The sequence below is a fragment of the Saccopteryx bilineata genome, chromosome 2 (assembly GCF_036850765.1).
Source record: "Saccopteryx bilineata isolate mSacBil1 chromosome 2, mSacBil1_pri_phased_curated, whole genome shotgun sequence".
Lineage (NCBI taxonomy): Eukaryota > Metazoa > Chordata > Mammalia > Chiroptera > Emballonuridae > Saccopteryx > Saccopteryx bilineata.
Genome location: NC_089491.1, coordinates 57,978,137 through 57,993,596, shown reverse-complemented (window position 1 = coordinate 57,993,596; position 15,460 = coordinate 57,978,137). Strand labels below are relative to the sequence as shown.

Genomic DNA, 15,460 nt, shown 5'->3' with positions numbered 1-15,460 from the left:
TTTTAATAGCTTAGGATTTCTCAGGTCTATGTTTGTGGAAAGGAGAGAAAGGGAAAGAGGAAATATGAACCTTGAAGGAGCATATGGAGCTTCTGATGAATATCTAGAGTACTGCATTTTGGGAAATGACTAGAGTTCGTTGATTAAACTTTAACTATAAAGAAAGATACTGTGAGACCTGTAGTGGCACAGTGGATAAAGTGTCGACCTGGGAACACTGAGGTCGCCGGTTCAAAACCCTGGGCTTGCACATATGAAAGTTGATGCTTTCTGCTCCTCTCCCTTCTCTCTCTCTCTCTCTCTCTCTCTCTCTCTCTCTCTCTCTGTCTCTCTCTCTCTCTCTCTCTGTCTGTCTCTCTCTCTAAAAAAAACTGAATAAAGTTAAGAAAGATACCTACCAACTATTTTATTTACATGCATTATTTGAATCTCTTTTTTTCCCTCAATTTGGCCATTAATATCTGCATAAAATAATAACAGCTATAACAGTATGTGAAGATTTTATTTTATATCATGAATTTCAGAAAATCAACATTGGCTAAGAAGACCTTAGAAATGCATGCAAATATTTGTATTATTTTTAGGTAAAGGAGATATAAACTTTTCACCAAAAAGTAACTTTTCATTACTATATATTACCTTATTTCAGTGGCTTGTTGATGATTATTTAATATCAACTAGCTCTATTTTGGGGGTAGGGAGGGCTGATTTATAGGTATGTCCTATTGCTGTGGTGTGAATACTTCCATCATGGCCCATTTCAAACTACTAATGTGGAGTAGTTTGGACCTACTAAACAAGGTCTCATAAGCTACCCTTTTTTATATGCAGACTAATCTTGCTTCTGCCTGAAACCAGCAAATTAAAAAACAAACTAAAGTTAGGCCCAACCGGTAGTAGTGCAGTGGATAGAGTATGGACTCAGAGTGCACGGAGGTTGCCAGCTCAAACCCAGGGTTGCCGGCTCAAACCCAGGGTTGCCAGCTCAATCCCAAGGTTGCCAGCTCTAGCCCAGGGTCACCAGCTCAAGCTCAAGGTCCCCGGTTGATTCCTGGTCAAGGCATAATGAGAAGCAATCAATGGATACACAACTAAAGTAAAACAATGAGTTGATGCTTCTCTCTTTCTCCCCTCTACTCTCTCTCTCTCTTTCCTCCCCTTTCTCTCTCTAAAAAAAAAAAAAACCAGAAAATTAAAGTTAGGAAAGTAAAATGGAAACAAAGTACTATATAATTAACATACAAATATTGATCAACTTATGACCTATGCAACTTATGACCATTCGACTTTACGACCACAAGGGCATAGGACAGTAAGGATCAGCTTCCGGCAGCACTACCATCTCCGCGTGCACCATTTCAACTGTTATCCCAGCACTACCATCTCCGCGTGCACCATTTCAACTGTTATCCCAGACTTGGTACAGCAATGTGTTTTGTGTCTTGGATATTTTTCATCAAACCTCTCCCAAGTTGTCTACCAAGAGGAAATTGTCTTTGCAAATATTAAACCAGTTGTACTGGTAATGTGGTGTATTATTTAAACCTGACGAATGTAAAAATAAGAAACAAAATGGTGTAGAGATGATACAAATGGCATAAAATGAACAAAGAAAATTATGATATATAACAATAATGAAATAAAAGTATGATAAAATATGACTTAAAGTTTTTGTTGTTGTTGTTTTTACAGAGACTGAGAGTGAGTCAGAGAGAGGGATAGACAGGGACGGACAGCCAGGAATGGAGAGAGATGAGAAGCATCAGTCATTAGTTTTTCATTGCGCATTGCAACACCTTAGTTGTTCATTGATTGCTTTCTCATATGTGCCTTGACTGTGGGCCTTCAGCAGACCGAGTAACCCCTTGCTGGAGCCAGAGACCTTGGGTTTAAGCTGGTGGGCTTTTGCTCAAACCAGATGAGCCCGCGCTCAAGCTGGCGACCTCAGGGTCTCGAACCTGGGTCCTCTGCATCCCAGCCCGACGCTCTATCCACTGCACCACCGCCTGGTCAGGCATGACTTAAAGATTTTTATAACATCATTTCATAGTACTGTACATATAGCCTACACAACTTACGACCAAATCATGTTACGACTGATCTGTCAAAACCAATCGTAGTCATAAGTCGAGCACTAGCTGTATATAGTATATGGTATACATATATAATTATATTAAATGTTATATAAATATGTTTTTAAGACTGAAAGAAGTGTCACAAAATATTTCAGGGAAGATGTCAGGACAGGAAATTAATATTTGGGTATGCAGTCACACATGTTATTTAACTCTTATGACTTTGTAGCACAGGTATTATTAACCCTTATTTTTAAATGATGAATATAGGTTCAGAGAGGATAATTCATTGTACCAGGATCACAGAGACAACAAATGTTATGGTGAAGACTTGAACCCAGATTGTCCTGATTAAAAAAGTCTATTCTGTCTCCCCTAAATCAGTGTCTAGAAGCTTGAAATTGTTGTCCATGAATTAGTAAAATAAATTCTGATATGTTAATTGCCACATCAGTGGCATATGATACCAGTATAGTAATTACTTCCTGTATATTAAACTGAATTATAAATTATTAAATGAAAAAATATTTTCATGGTTTAAATTTTGTAGCATATTTATTCTCCTTAGATTATACATATTATCCAAAATGGTAATTGTCACAGCAACAATGAACTACTCAGAGAAGCAAACCTATTGTTTGGTTCCTGTTCCTCACATGAGGCACCACTTGTCACGGCGACACTGAACTACTCGGAGACCAGATGACATGCTCCAAGGAGCTGAGGGGAGGCAACAGCCCCGGTCGTCAGACCGAAAGACTGAAGCCCCATCTCCATACTTACTCAGATATTTATTAGCCAGTGCAAATAACTCAAGGAAACAGACAGAAGTTCTCAGGGGGTGAAGAAAAGGGTAAGGAACATGCTGACTTCTAATCTCTGTTCTGAGAACCTAAACATTTTCTGTTACTAAATCTTATCCAGCTGTTTTGCTGTTTCCAGCGCACACGGTTTCTAGTACAAGGTCAGAGAGGCCCCTGGACTCTCATCCACTCAGGGCTTTCGCCCCAGCGTGCCTTACTGCAGTGGTCCCCAACCTTTTTTGGGCCACGGACTCGTTTAATGTCAGAAAATATTTTCACGGACCAGCCTTTAGGGTGGGATGGATAAATGTATCATGTGACCAAGACAAGCGTCAAGAGTGAGTCTTAGACGGATGTAACAGAGGGAATCTGGTCACTTTTTAAAAATAAAACATCATTCGGATTTAAATATAAATAAAATGGAAATAATGTAAGCTATTTATTCTTTCTCTGTGGACCAGTACCAAACGGCCCATGGACCAGTACCGGTCCGCGGCCCAGGGGTTAGGGACCACTGCCTTACTGTATCTAATTGTAATCCTAACTCTGCATGTTTTCACGGCATATTCCTACAGGTAATATCCTTTGTCAGTACTACAGTCAAGTCATCCATTTACTCTAATTTGTTTCCAGGAACACTACTCCAAAGAGAGAGAAGAGAATATAGTTTGTGTCCTTTTTAACAATACCTGGTTTTGCATTGTTCTCAAGGCTACTACATGTACATCGAGGCCTCCCACATGGTGTATGGACAGAAAGCACGCCTCTTGTCTGGGCCTCTGCGAGGAGTCAGCGGAAAACACTGCCTGACCTTTTTCTACCACATGTATGGAGCAGGGACTGGCCTGCTGAGTGTTTATTTGAAAAAAGAAGGCAACAGTGAAGAGTTTCTCTTATGGAGAAGGAGAGGTGAGCAGAGCATTTCCTGGCTCCGAGCACTGATTGAATACAGCTGTGAGAGGCAACACCAGGTAAGCTGAAAGAGATAAGAATCAAGTAATGGAAAATGTACCCGTAAGCTTCTGATGTTCTTTCTTTTACTTGCTACCAAAGAGAATGTTTTGTTCTTTTTCAGGGTCATAGATAAAGGCAATACTTGTTTAAGAATAAACATAATTAGTCTATATTGATTAAATCTGAGCAGTGAATGGGGAATTAGGTGGGGAAAGAGAGCTTTGGGCATTTATGCCTGAAGTGAATTTTGTAGCTCAATGACAAAAGTGTATCTATTTTTATCTTGGTACATTGTATGTGTCAAGTACATTCTAAGTGCCCTGCAAATCTCTAAAACAGAATCTGCCTTTCTTCTAAACATGTATTACCTAATTAGTTGTTACAGCTGCAGCATTCACTCATCTTTACCCACATACAAGAGCTTGTGTTGTGAGCCTATATTTACCAGACATTTTGGTCCAGAGCACATTTTTAAGCCTCTGTTTGCACTGATGCAGAAGAAACTGAAAGTCTTGATCCTGTATTAGACCCTCTCCCTGGCTCTTCTCATGTACTGTAGAAGACCTTCATCCTATAGGATCCCAACTATAAGAGAATTGGGGCAGCAATAGGAATGAGCCTTTTACATTCCAATAGATATGGTTGACAGCCAATCTAGTCTAGAGATCAGCAGTGGTCTCTTGACCGCCACTGACTTCATCTGCCCCCCCCCCCCAAGCCAAACTTCAGAAAGCTCTAGATAACCTTCAGACGCTTGACTGTTCCTGCACGTGCTGTGAACAATTCTCAGGTGTGGCCTTCAACTAAAAAGCCCTGCTTCTTCCTCACCCTTCCCTCTGGCTGATAAACCTCTCAGACCTAGTACATTTTAACTTTAACCACAGGCTGCTCGGTCTAAGCCTAAATCTTCCTGGGAAGAGGTATTAAAAATAAGGACTTTATTTTTTATTTATTTATTTTTTTTTTCATTTTTCTGAAGCTGGAAACAGGGAGAGACAGTCAGACAGACTCCCGCATGCGCCCGACCGGGATCCACCTGGCACGCCCACCAGGGGCGACGCTCTGCCCACCAGGGGGCGATGCTCTGCCCATCCTGGGCGTCGCCATGTTGCGACCAGAGCCACTCTAGCGCCTGAGGCAGAGGCCACAGAGCCATCCCCAGCGCTCGGGCCATCTTTGCTCCAACGGAGCCTCGGCTGCGGGAGGGGAAGAGAGAGACAGAGAGGAAAGCGTGGCGGAGGGGTGGAGAAGCAAATGGGCGCTTCTCCTGTGTGCCCTGGCTGGGAATCGAACCCGGGTCCTCCGCACGCTAGGCCGACGCTCTACCGCTGAGCCAACCGGCCAGGGCAAGGACTTTATTTTATACCATTCACAACCACAATGACTTTCCTACAGATCTAAATGGGGAAGAATTGTGGAAGCTCAGGCATCTAGGATGCAGCATTACTAAAAACAAATGGCGAAGGGAAGCTGTGCCTTTATCCAGGGATGGTTCATTGTCTCAGCATGGATAAAAACTGTCTAGAATTTTAGTCAAGAATAACATAACTCCAAGCATTGTTTTGATAGTGATTTAATGTCAGTTTACAGAAGGAAAGTAGATTTCTCAGGAATTTACTAATATAACTGATCTTCATATCATTCAGAGGTAGGTGATGGATTAATTTTGTTAGGCTGTTAGGGCACCATAACCTATTCAGATGTTTTCACAGTGTGAGACCAGCAGCAACACTTGAAGTGGGCAAAGCCACCTAAAATGAATCTCACCTGAAATGTACATCCTCAGATCCCACCTTGGAACTACTGACCAGAAACTCTAGGGTCGGAGCCCAGAAATATGTGTCCTAATAAGCCCTCTTGGTGATTCTGATATATGCTAAACATGGAGAATCTGTTCTAGACTAAATGAATCTGAGTCTCTCGGGTAGAGCCTGAATATTGATGATTTTTAAAACCTCCAAATGATGCTGATGCACAAGAGTTCTAGGACTTGAGTTCTGGAGAATGGGTGACATCTCAGCATCTAAGCCCAGGGTACAGGGCCTGGCATCTAATAGACTTGCTGGGTATCTGGTTCTTTGAAATGTTTTTTGAGCACATAGTAGTGAGGCATCTGGGGTGGCACCTTGAGGTGCTCAAGTTCAAAGGGTCCAGAATGGCCTAAGTGGTTTATAGTTCACAACCTGGAAAGACGACTCCAGATCATTCTGTTTGGCTTAAAATAAAACAGATATGAATCGGCCATGAGGAATTTTCTTCTGGATTTAGTGATTCCCTCAGTTTTCCCAAATGACTATGGAGACTGAACTAATTTTCTCAAAACATCCTGGTGTCTAATAAAATATAGACACACCCATGTGTAAATAGATTGTCCGTTTTCTATGTGCCAGGCACTTACAGTGTTAAGAGCTATACATACGTTCTTCCAACTGGTCTTAGAGCTCCTCTTTACAGATGGGGGAAACTAGACATCCAGCTGTTAAGTGGCAGAGTGAGAATTTAATCCCAGATCTGACTGGTTCCATAGTTTGTATCCTAAGCCACAGTTCTACAATCCCTGTCACCAATATATACTTATTTTCCTAGATGTCACAATCAGTGGGTGACCTTAGAGAAATCTCATCCTCTCTAAGATTGTTTATATGTTTTCAGAATGGGGTAATAATTCCTGCTGTGATGACATCACTAGAGTTAGAATGAGAGTCAAATAAGATTATATATGTGAAGGGTTTTACAAACTTTAAAGTGCCAAAATATTAAAAGATGTTATTACAGTTTCTAAATGATATATTCCCTCTCAAACCTCACTAGTCTCTGATTCATATAAACCATGACAGACCTGGTATTTTCAGTAGCTATGTCAGGTACTCAGACCAAACTCCTATAGTACAAGGCAAAAATGTCTCATTTTAATAAATATTTCTTGATTACTTGCTATTCTGGTAAACGTTGACATCATCAATGTTTAGAATACTATAGTACTGATGTGATTTGAGACTCATCCTATAAGGAAGATATAAGGGTGGCCTCTCGATGACATTCCAATCATCAGATTATCCTGTAGAAGAAATGTTATCAAGTGGCAAAATTTTAATCAAGCTCCTTTCTAAGGGATTTGTTAAAGTGTGTAGCAGAATCTGACACTGTTGATCAAAAACACAAAATTTTTTATTTCCTTTGGATTCTTGGCTTACCCTAAGGTGTCTCCTCTCTGGATTTTATACTTTGATGCCAGTGAAAGGAAATATGTACATCAGCTCACAGAAACATGTACATTATTTATACTTATTATACTGCCTGACATTTACTAGAAACTACCATATATATGCTGGGTACTCAGGTAAAACCAGGTCTCTAAATTTTCTTGTTCAGGGTACCCTTGGTCTCAGTAAATTTTTCTACTGCTACTAGACCTAAAGAAATATCTAACAGTCCGTTTATTTATTTATTTATGTATTAGCATGCACACGAGAGACAGACAGGGACAGATAGGAAGGGAGAGAGACGAGAAGCATTACCTCATAGTTGTGACACCTTAGTTGTTCATTGATTGCTTTCTCATATGTGCCTTGACCGATGGGCTATAGCAGAGCATGTGACACTTTGCTTAAACTAGCAACCTTGGCCTGACCAGATGGTGGTACAGTGGATAGAGCGTCAGACTGGGACACACAGATGACCCAGGTCAAAACCCTAAGGTCGCCTGCTTGAGTGTGGGTTTATCCGGCTTGAGCATGGGCTCACTGGCTTGAGCACAGGTCGCTGGCTTGAGTGTGGGATCATAGACGTGTCCCCATGGTCACTAGCTTGAGCTCAAAGGTCTCTGGCTTGAAGCCCAAGGTCACTGGCTTGAGCCCAAGGTTGCTGGCTTGAGCAAGGGGTCACTCACTCTGCTGTAGCCCCCCCCCCTCCGCCCTCGTCAAGGCACATATGAGAAAGCAATCAATGAATAACTAAGGTACCACAACTATGAATTGATGCTTCTCATCTCTCTCCCTTCCTGTCTGTCCCTCTCTGACTCTCTCTCTGTGTCTGTGAAAAAAATAAATAAAAAGGTAATGATGTCTTAATGACTAAGTAGTCATTTCAAAAAATAATTAAATTGAAAGAAAAACTATTTTTATCCTATTTTTAAATAACCACAATTATTTACTAATAAGATATATATATATCTATAATACAAGGGGGAAATCATAATGCTATGAAATAGTTATTACTCAAATAGTAAGGAAATTCAAAGGAAAAAGTTTTATGAAATCAAGTGTTTTAGCTCAACCACAGACTATTAAAAATATAATTTTATCAAGTAATTTGTCTACACTTTATATTGCAGACTTGTTTGTCAAAACAAGTTTTATTATTTTTCAGGAAACCAAAATGCTTACTAACTATACTCATATATCCTCCTATCTACATGTGTTAGGACATTTCTTTTCCTCTTCTTGATAATGACTTCAATCCATGTTTAGAGTTGTAACCCTTGAACAACTGGAGAATTAGGGATGCCAACCACCCATAGAGTTGAAAATCTATACAAAACTTTAGCCAGTCCTTCATATGGTTTACCAATGACAAATTGAAACTACAGTTTACCCTTTAACAACAAGTGTTTGAACTGCCACTTAAAAGTGGACCCTTGCAGTTCAAACTTGTGTTGTTCAAGAGCCAACTGCTATTTCTTTCAGAAATAAGTATTATAGTGAGAGGACTCTGGGAGATGTCTTTCAACAATATTACACATCATTAATAACTAGTAATTTTTCATTAAGTCACTTAGTAATGTTGTCTATTGACTTTTTAAAGCCTATTAGATCCAAAGTATGTGAATTCCAGTACAGTTTAATATGGAAATAGGTTATCTTTTAATGACGTTTTGTTTGTTTTGTGTTAAGGTGGATTAAAAAATTACATTTTGGTATTTGAATTTTTGGAAATTTGATGGATAGTCCTAGTGCATTATATGTTAGGGATATATACATATATCATATACATCCCTTTATTACTGACAATGCTCTTTTGGGGGAGGATGATGAGTATGACTTTTTTCTCATGTTCCTTAACAATAAACAGTTGGAGTAAAAAAAAAAAATTATTTTGCCACATTTCTGTTATTAAAGTTTCTTTAAATCATCAACTTCAAAATAGTTTTATATGCTTATTAATCATCTACTTTATATGCTTTAATTTCTTTAAATCATAAACTAGTCTAGTGGGGAGTCATTTGCTCATAAAATAAGTAGAGAAATGTGTCTTCTGGATACTTTTTATTACCCACAGCCTCCCTGGAGTATTTAGTGGTTTATTAACTATTGTTGGGGCTGCCTTAGAGATGCTAATATAATTGATTTACCTGAAAACCTGAATATTTGATTAGTTATTTTCTTCTCAGGATCTAAGTCATGAAATGTGTTTCCTCTTCTTCCTGGGCTTTTGTGGAAGTCATAGTCTTTATTTATTTATTTTTTTCATTCATTTATTTGAAAGAGAGAGAGAGACAGGAACATTAATGTGTTCCTGTATGTGCCCTGTCCAGGGATTGAACTGGCAACCTTTGCACTTTGGGACAACGCTCTAACCAACCAAGCTTTCTGGGCAGGGCAGAAGTCACAGTCTTTAACATGATTAGTGAAACATTGTCTTTTTGGAAAATTTATTATGCTTTGCTGTTCTTACATGGGTTTCATCAGTCATATTAAACTCTTCCTAACACCAGTACCAAAGGTAGCTTTGGGGAGAGCCTAAGAAAGCTTAAGATTCTGGGCCTATCACTTTTATAGGCCTATGAGTGCTGGGAGTAGTAGGTGGGGAGGGGAAACCAGGTCATCATTGGGTAGCATTGCAAGATGGGCATTTCTGGGAAATTCCCTAAAGATCTCAAAAAAAAAGGGACCTGAATCTCCAAGGCTCCAGTAATTTGTTGTGAATTTCTTTAAATTTCAAATAAGTACCCTCTTTTGTACCTAAATTTGAATTTGTGATTTTGTATTCTTTTCCTTAAAGGTGGCCCTAAGAACTCGTACAGCCTGAATCTGTCCCTGATCAGCCTTCTTTTATCAGATGACTTTATTTTTAAATTCAGACTTCATTATTTTTCAGATAATATTTGAAGCCATTAGGGGAGTGTCAATAAGAAGTGATATTGCCATTGATGATGTTAAATTTCAAGCAGGATCCTGTGCAGGTATTCATATTTTTTCCCAGTTATATAAGCTTGATTGGAAAGGGATTTTGCTACAGCCTCAAATCATAAGAATGCAAATTAAGTCTTTTTCTACAATAAAAATAAAACTTTTATTGTCTATTTGTCTCCTGACAGAAATGGAAGATACAACTCAGCAATCATCAGGATATTCTGAGGATTTAAATGAAATTGAATATTAAGAAATTACCTGAATTGAATTAACTAAACAAAAGCCATACCTCTTCAATCAAAACAAAAACAAAGCAAATGAATACTGGACAGTCTTAACTATTTCATAAGTGATAAAATGACTTCAGAGTACTCTTCTTTATTACTTTTGCAAAAATTACTGACTCAGGGCTTTTTTCTTTTCATATGACAACTGTTACTAAAAGTACAGGCTGCTGGTTTTACATAGATCATTTATCTTCATTTTCATACCAGTTAAAAAATACAAATGTACTACATTGTAGTCATTTTTAAAGTACATGAGTAAAGGGCATGATCAGAATGAGATGTGCTCACTTAAATCTGCATTCAGTGAATGTGCTGGGAGGAAAATAAATCTGTGGGTTTCCTTTTGAGTTTCAAATATCATAAATAGTTTTAAAGACATAATATGGAGTGTCAGTAATATCTGCAAAATGAATGCAGCTTTTATGGTAATGAGTAGGTATAAGAATATAAAGTCTTATTTTCTATGTTTAATTCATGGAAATGGAGTGTTAATTTTTAAATATTTTTACTACATTTGATAACAAAGGATCTTTCATGAGTGTCCCAGGGTAAGTCAGTATTAATTAAAGCTGTATTACAAGGCAATGCTACCTTTATCCCCCCCCCCTTTAAACTACTTTTGAAAGTCACTATGAATACATGGATAGACATTGCACTCTTTTTTTGTGAAGCAAGGTTGAAAGTGTTTATGTACACATGCCCCTCAATTTTTTAAATGTGTTAAACAATTTCATTGATTTTTTAAACAATGTTTTGGTAAGGTTTTGAGTAATATGAATTCCAGCAGACATAATAAACTACTGCTTTTCATGTACATGTTTAGAACATTGTATATACATGTTTATACACCTAAACAGCTGTTATGAAATAATAAAATTACCTAATAAAAGGTAATTTGAAAATCTTTTCAATGGTATCTACTCATTTCTACATTATTATTATTTTTGTGTGTGTGATAGAGAGAGAGAGGGACAGATAGGGACAGACAGACAGGAAGGGAGAGAGAAGAGAAGCATCAATTCTTTGTTGCGGCATCTTAGTTGTTTGTTGATTGCTCTCTCATATGTGTCTTGATGGGAGGGGGCTACAGCAGAACGAATGACCCCTTGCTCATGCCAGTAACCTTTGGGCTCAAGCCAGCAACCATGGGGTCATGTCTATGATGCCATACTCAAGCCAGCTACCCTGTGCTCAAGTTGGTAAGCCTGTGCTCAAGATGGATGAGCCCATGCTCAAGCCAGCAACCTAGGGGTTTCAAACCTGGGTTGTCTGCGCATCCCAGTTCGACGCTCTATCTACTGTGCCAATGCCTGGTCAGGTTACATTATATTTTGTTGTCAGAATATTTTTACCACTTAACTGCAAATTCTAATTTGACTCTGTTACAATTAACTGCTTCTTAAGCATTGCACTAGTGGACATAAGCACTGTTTTAATTCACATAAAGGCTCTCAATTTTCCTCCAAATGTTATCTTTTTAGAATGTAAACTACACTGCTCACAAAAATTCAGGGATCAGGAAATGTGCAGATACTCCAGTACTTTCAGCCTTTTGTATAGTGTATTTTTACCAATGACATAAAAATTGGTTTTGCATCTCATTTGCATAATCAAACAGCTTTGTTTGACTTGTCATTTGCTTTTCTGATGTTCTTGTTTAATAAAAAAAAAAATCAAATGCTTCTTTTTTTATTGCTTTATATTCATTTTGAAATATCCCCTAATTTTTGTGTGCAGTATATATGAGAATGAGGATTCTGGCTTTCTTTTGTAGTCTCAGTAACCAGAAGAATGCTTGGTATATATTAAGAGTCTCAACAAATAAATACTTGTATGGATGGATGAATGAATGAATTTGACCCTTTCAACATCTTCCTAGATGAAGATATTATTATCCCTTTTCAATGATATGGAAAAGGCTCAGAAGAGTAAAAAAAAAAAAAAAACCTTAAGATTCCACAGCTGTTAATCAAAGGAATTCAGAGTTGGGTCTCTCTGATACCAAAGCCCTTACCTCTTTCTGCTTTGTGTGGCCAAAAATCCATTGTTCTAATGGAGTTGGGAGGATTTCCCATTAAAAAAATGTCAAAACCCATTAATTAATCTGTAAAGAACATTATACCTCCCTGAACATCACATCACTTAGAAAACAAAAAGACTCGCCTAGCCTGTGGTGGCATAGAGTGTCAACCCGGAACGCTGAGATAGCTGGTTCAAAACCCTGGGCTTGCCAGGGTAAGGCACACGCAACAAGCAAACCATCTTGTAAAGCAACTATAAGTTGATACTTCTCACTAGCATCCCTTCCCCTCTCTCTAAAATTCAATAAATAAAATCTTAAAAAAGACTCAACTATACAAAATAAACATCCTGCTGCTTATGGAGAAAATAAAATAAACTATTATAGAAAAGCAAAATTTTGTAAATCAGATCCTTTCTATTCATAATGGTTAATTATCATGGCAGGGAAATCCCTAAATAGAGTTGGTTCACTGGGGGAGATTTCAAGATGTCGACCAATTCACCAGCATACTAGGCAGTATAGTTTATTCAGAGTTATAATTCTTGCCCAGAGCTTAATTATATCTGCTGAATAAAGAAATGAAGATTATGTCTCTAGGACCTAGTATATAGTACATAGTAAGGGTTTTATAATATATGGTAAATGAATAAAGTCATTTATCAGCCTCCTTGTTTATGGATCACATAAATCCATAGTAATAGTCATAGTAAACATTTGTTGAAACCTTCCGATTTTGAGACATTGTTCAAAGAGCTTTACATATTAACATCCTGATAACAACCCATGAAGTAAATCTAGTAATGTTTTCATTATAAATAGGGAAAGAGAATCTATTCAAGTGCAGCAGCTAGTGTAGGGCCTAGTCTTGAACCTAACTCTCCTGACTATATCCACAATACTATACTGATCACAAAAATTAGGGGATATTTCAAAATGAATAAGAAGCAATAAAATATCCTCTAATTTTTGGAAGCTCAAGTGACAGTTTCCAGGTTCCCTCACTTCAGAATTTATTGTCTACCAAAATTGCTCAAAGGTAGTCAAACCAGAAATACTACTTGGGACACCATCTTTGAAATTGTGGGGGTAGCAGTATTGGGAACTAGTTATTGACTTAGGGCAGAAAGGAAGGAGGTAATTATTACCAGTTTTTCTCAGAAACAATTTGAAGTTCCTAAGAGAGGAGATGTAAGTTGAGCAGATTAATTTACCCTCCCTCATGTATGCTCCTTTCGCAGGATTTGCTTTTTGGGTGTTTCTCTTCCTTTTTCCAGGCTGCCTTTGGCATTCATTTTAACTATATTTCACCTAAATGGAAATATGGAAGGATAGTAAGCATGGTATAGTTTTCTCAGGTTTAGAAATCTCCTAGGGGAAAAGTATACTAACTAATAGGTACTGCTTAACGTTTAAACCTAGTGTTTGCACTGCTTCTAATTTTCACCTAAACACACAAGTGTTCCTAAACACACAGAAACTACTTTTTCACAAAATTGCCTTCTCTCTGTAATTTGCACTCTGGGTTGGAGATTATTTAGGTGTAGCAGGGAGTGAAAAATAAAGGAGACAGAGAAAACTGTGGCTGCAACGCAGGGTCTGGTTGAACACGGAAGGAGAAAAGTTTCAGCAAAGACTTGTTGAGAAATCTATGCTTCCGGCATTATACCTAGCAGGGGGGATTACAAAGATGCTCACATATTAGTGAGAAAAACAGAGATCTAAACCTGTCGGCACGATTTAGAGTGCTAAGTACCGTGAGGTAACATGGTCAGGGTGCTATGAGAGGGCCTAGAAGGCACATCTGACCAGGTAGGGCTGGGCCAGTCTCCTGGCCAACTTCTGGACAGAGCAACCAATGTAGACCGACTAACATGGACTCTGACTTATTCCCAGATGGGGACATGTTTTCCTGTGCCATTTAACTAGAACTCAGGAAAAAATAAAAGATTTTTTGTAAATGATGATTCTACTGTGGTTGCATTTTCAACACGTGGATTGCTATAGAAAGGTGATACAGCGTACTGATGAGGGCATGGTTTCTGGATTCAGGCTGTCTCAGTTGAAATCCTGGTTTTCCCACTACAGGCTTTGTGACTGAGGGCAAGTCACTTACACCCTCTCAGACTCCTATTTCTAGTCTGGAAAATGGGACAAATACTTGACTCTACTTCTTTAGGTTGCTGTAAGCATTAAATGCAAATAATACATGCAAGCATTTAGCGTCTGACATACAAAGCCATTCAAGTTTATAAGGTTTAAAATTTTTTGAATCATTTGCAGTTATTTGTATATAATCTTTCTTTACAAAGAAATTGTGAGTTTATAGTGCCACCTTAAGGATAAAGCAACCATATAGTGTTGTCCCTTTTTCAACTTTTTCTTATTACTAGCAATACAGGTTCATTTTCATCGGCATCTGGGCAATGCCTTCCCCTTTGCTCTTTCTACTCCAGCCACTATTAGTGGTTCTTCCGTGCTACTTACCTTGTATATATGCCCCTAGCAAAACTGTTCATGCCAAATGTAACTTGCTGTTTTCATGTCCATCTCAAGAATGGTCACTTAGTCAATTTTGTACTCCCACTACCTAGCATGCTCAACAAATCTGGATTAACTAACAAAAGCTCAATAACAGCATTTAGTTTAGTTCAAATAGGTATGTGGTTTTACAAAATCACAAGGGATATTTTCTCTTTGGTCCATCAAAATTTCATGGTCTGAAAATCACACACTAAAACTTTAACATGAAAATGTGCCTCTGGCCAGTGATACACTTGTGGTACCTGGTAAACCTCCCTTAAAGGGCAGTGCACCCAACCCAGGCTGCACAAGTTTCCCACATATAAAATTGCTAGGGAGAAGGACTCACAGTCCAAAATTACAAAACATTTAGTGAAATATGCCACTAAAAGCAAAAATCAGCTGTCAACAAACAGCAGAATTAGATTCTCAAGACTTCATAAGATGGATTTTTTTTTTTTTTAGAGAGAGAGAGAAGAAGGGAGAGAGATGAGAAGCATCAACTCATAGTCATAGCACTTTAGTTCACTGATTACTTCTCATATGTGCCTTGACCACGGAGGCTTCAGCCAAGCCAGTGACCACTTGCTCAAGTCAGCAACCTTGGGCTCAAGCCAGTGACCTTGGTACTCATGTGAAATATTTTCTTTTGGTTTTATATCTAGCA

General features: G+C 38.3%; 1 protein-coding gene across 1 annotated transcript in view; it reads left to right on the top strand.

Moving 5' to 3' along the window:
* MAMDC2 (MAM domain containing 2) overlaps nt 1–11,156 on the top strand; it is a 193,678-nt gene extending 182,522 nt beyond the window's left edge. Inside the window, exons 12-14 of the mRNA XM_066257113.1 lie at nt 3,590–3,849; nt 9,929–10,013; nt 10,149–11,156. Of these exons, the coding sequence (XP_066113210.1) occupies nt 3,590–3,849; nt 9,929–10,013; nt 10,149–10,213 (410 nt within the window). The 3' untranslated portion in view covers nt 10,214–11,156. The remainder of the gene's footprint in view (nt 1–3,589; nt 3,850–9,928; nt 10,014–10,148) is intronic.
* The last annotated feature ends 4,304 nt before the right edge of the window (nt 11,157–15,460 follow it).